Below are 2872 nucleotides of genomic sequence, written 5' to 3' on the forward strand. Positions count from 1 at the left end.
TGTGCAGTACGTTTGTTTATGTAGTGTATTACCATTACTTATTACACCATTATTTACAATATATTATGCATTACGAGAGTTATGATGTTTATATGCGTAAGTTGTTTTCTGAAGTCCTTTACAATCGTGTAATTGTTTAGTGTCTTACATACTTTTGTATTTGGTATATTACATTTTTCCTGTTTATATGTGCATTACTTAACTAAAATTGTGCATTATTCATCAACAAATGGTCATTATTTTGCATGCAGTAGGAAACACAAGTATCCATGGCATCATTGAGTTACCTACACACATATACTAGCCGTGCAACCACACCGCTTAGATAACTTCCTACGCTTTATAGTGAAATCAGAACGGGCATTCAACTGGTCATCTTCATCACCCTTCTTCCTTCCTTCCCTATTGCATATAACACGATACCACGTCGGGACATCGTCAACCTTCCTCATAGCTTGTTTGCGCGTATCAAAGCCAACAGCGCGGGCATATACCTCGTAGCAAGCGAAAGTGAAATCCAAGGATTGGAATTTCTGACCTACAACAGGCTTCAGATCGGGAGAACATTCAGGTACAAGGACCACTGTACATAATTAAAACAGGGGTCAGCATAAAAGTACAACTTTGCGATGTAGTAAGCAAACAATTAATGCACAAACATATATAAATTGGAGAAGTACGTATTTTATGTATACATAAAATGAACGCTAAAATTAAACGTTGTTTGTAATGTGTACGTACTATACCCTAGCCCCTATGCGTATTAACCCTTAGGGAAAAACAAGAAACGTGTACCAAAGATCAAAAGTATTTGCCGATAACTAATCCCAAGACAAACGAGACCTACTAGTTGTTCTATCTTAATTGGCACAACATAGACATTGGACATAAGATTTTATGCATTATACAGACAATATAATCCATTACGCATATTCAGTTAGTGCATTATTTGTACGACCATTATTCAGCATACAATGTGAATTGGAGACTTACGTGATGAATTTATAGGTCAAACACGAACTACTCTAACACGTTGTTAATAATGTGTACGTACTATACACTAGCCCCCGGGCTTATTAAACCCTTAGGGAAAACAAGTAAGGTGCGACAAATATCAAAACAAGGACACAAAAATAAATGCATTACATAGGTATTATGCATTGCTGGTCAAGAAGTATGCATTATATAGGCAGAAATATTCATTATACGTGATCAATTTGTGCATTACATGCATCGTTTTAACCTACTGCTGTAGCTATACCGCGAGCAAAACCTGGAAGAAGTCGTCAAATTCGTCGCTGATTAATTACTCTATCCTGAACATTGCTGTTCTTACAAAATCACATCGAGCAATCAAATAATCACAGCAAGTGATCATATAATACCATGAAAACGAACTACACGAAATACTTGGTGATTAACTATCTCATAATCAGCCTGCTGCAACTAGAACCCTGACATCCGAACCAAAAAATAAAAAAACCAAATCAGATTTACCTTCTTCCATTATTATTGCTCGAAATCGATTGCTACGACACCAATTAACAAGCTTGAAAGACCACGTATTGATACACGCCAAAATTGAGAAATGTGAAACTTGAAACCTTGCTGCTAGAAATCAAAATACAAAAAAAGTGCGCCTGACTTCAAGCCCTGCTTCTTCACCGTGAGATATGAAAAAAAGAACGTGAATATCTTCAAGGAGGGAATCATGGATTTTCCATAACCGCAACATAATATTTTACCAAATTTGCCCTTTTTAGATATTAAATTGATTATAATTAAATGTGATCTGCGAATTTTAGCATCCATCGGATTGATGTAATTGACGGTATAGATTAAGAAGGAAAAATGAGGAAATATAGAAAAAGGAAATGAATACATCCCTATATATATATATATATATATGATTGTATTCAATGTCGAACTAATTTTAAATACCGAACTAGAGAACAAATCTCATTCACCCTTTATTCTAATCTAACGGTTAATTCATTATCAATTATATCTCATTTGTTTATTCAATTAATATTACAAAAGGGTTGTAATGGAAATTCATAATTCATACAGTTATTGCTTTACCATAATTCATGCTAAGTTAATTAAGGAAATTGGATCAGCATTATTGTGATTCAAGATTATTTGGAACTGAATTTGCATTCCACTCGAGCAATCTCTTCTGCTATCGTCAATATATCAATCGCAATCTTCAACAAATTCTAAATAATCATGAATCTGTATTCCATACAGAAAATATTAACGACAATCATGGGACTATCGTGAATTTGCATTCCATACAATCACAATCTTCAGCTATCGTCAATATTCAATCTCTTTTGTATCTGCATTCCATACCATCACAATCTTCTTCTTCAAACACCTTTACGCCTTCAACACAAATCACCAGTACAACAATGGACGACTCGACCAATCCTTCTCCCACAACTGACTTTTCTCCGGAAGCAGCGAACATACGTGGAACTACTTATACAGAAAATATTAACGACAATCATGGGACAATATTTGATGAGTTGCAATCTATAGTTGGCGGCTAGCTTTTTTAAATCGATTCCGAATCATCTGATGATGAAGAAGGCGATCCAGGTAAGTTATATCGATATTTGACTGATTATTTTAGTGATTGATGTATTTATTTATTCTTTTGATCGTATTAGTGAAATATTGGTCATACTGAATGAACTGTTTTATTGTTGGAATGAACTATTTGTCGATTTTAGTGATTGATGTATTGATTTATTCTTTTGATCGTATCAGTGAAAATATTGGTCGTACTGAATGAGCTTTATTTTTGTTTGAATGAACTATTTGTAGTTTAGTATGAAGTGTTTTTTTGTACGCAAAATCTCTGTAT

The 2872-nt window shown here is 34.1% G+C and overlaps 1 protein-coding gene across 1 annotated transcript; it reads right to left on the reverse strand.

Moving 5' to 3' along the window:
- Positions 1 to 287: 287 nt before the first annotated feature.
- Positions 288 to 2473, reverse strand: LOC121796915 (protein FAR1-RELATED SEQUENCE 5-like). Its single transcript, XM_042195681.1, has 2 exons — positions 2356 to 2473; positions 288 to 583 (listed from the first exon to the last, which is right to left on the reverse strand). The coding sequence occupies exons 1-2, from the start codon at positions 2471 to 2473 to the stop codon at positions 288 to 290; spliced, it is 414 nt and encodes a 137-aa protein (XP_042051615.1).
- Between the last annotated feature and the right edge of the window lie 399 nt (positions 2474 to 2872).

The sequence above is a fragment of the Salvia splendens genome, chromosome 3 (assembly GCF_004379255.2).
Source record: "Salvia splendens isolate huo1 chromosome 3, SspV2, whole genome shotgun sequence".
In the NCBI taxonomy this organism is placed as follows: domain Eukaryota; kingdom Viridiplantae; phylum Streptophyta; class Magnoliopsida; order Lamiales; family Lamiaceae; genus Salvia; species Salvia splendens.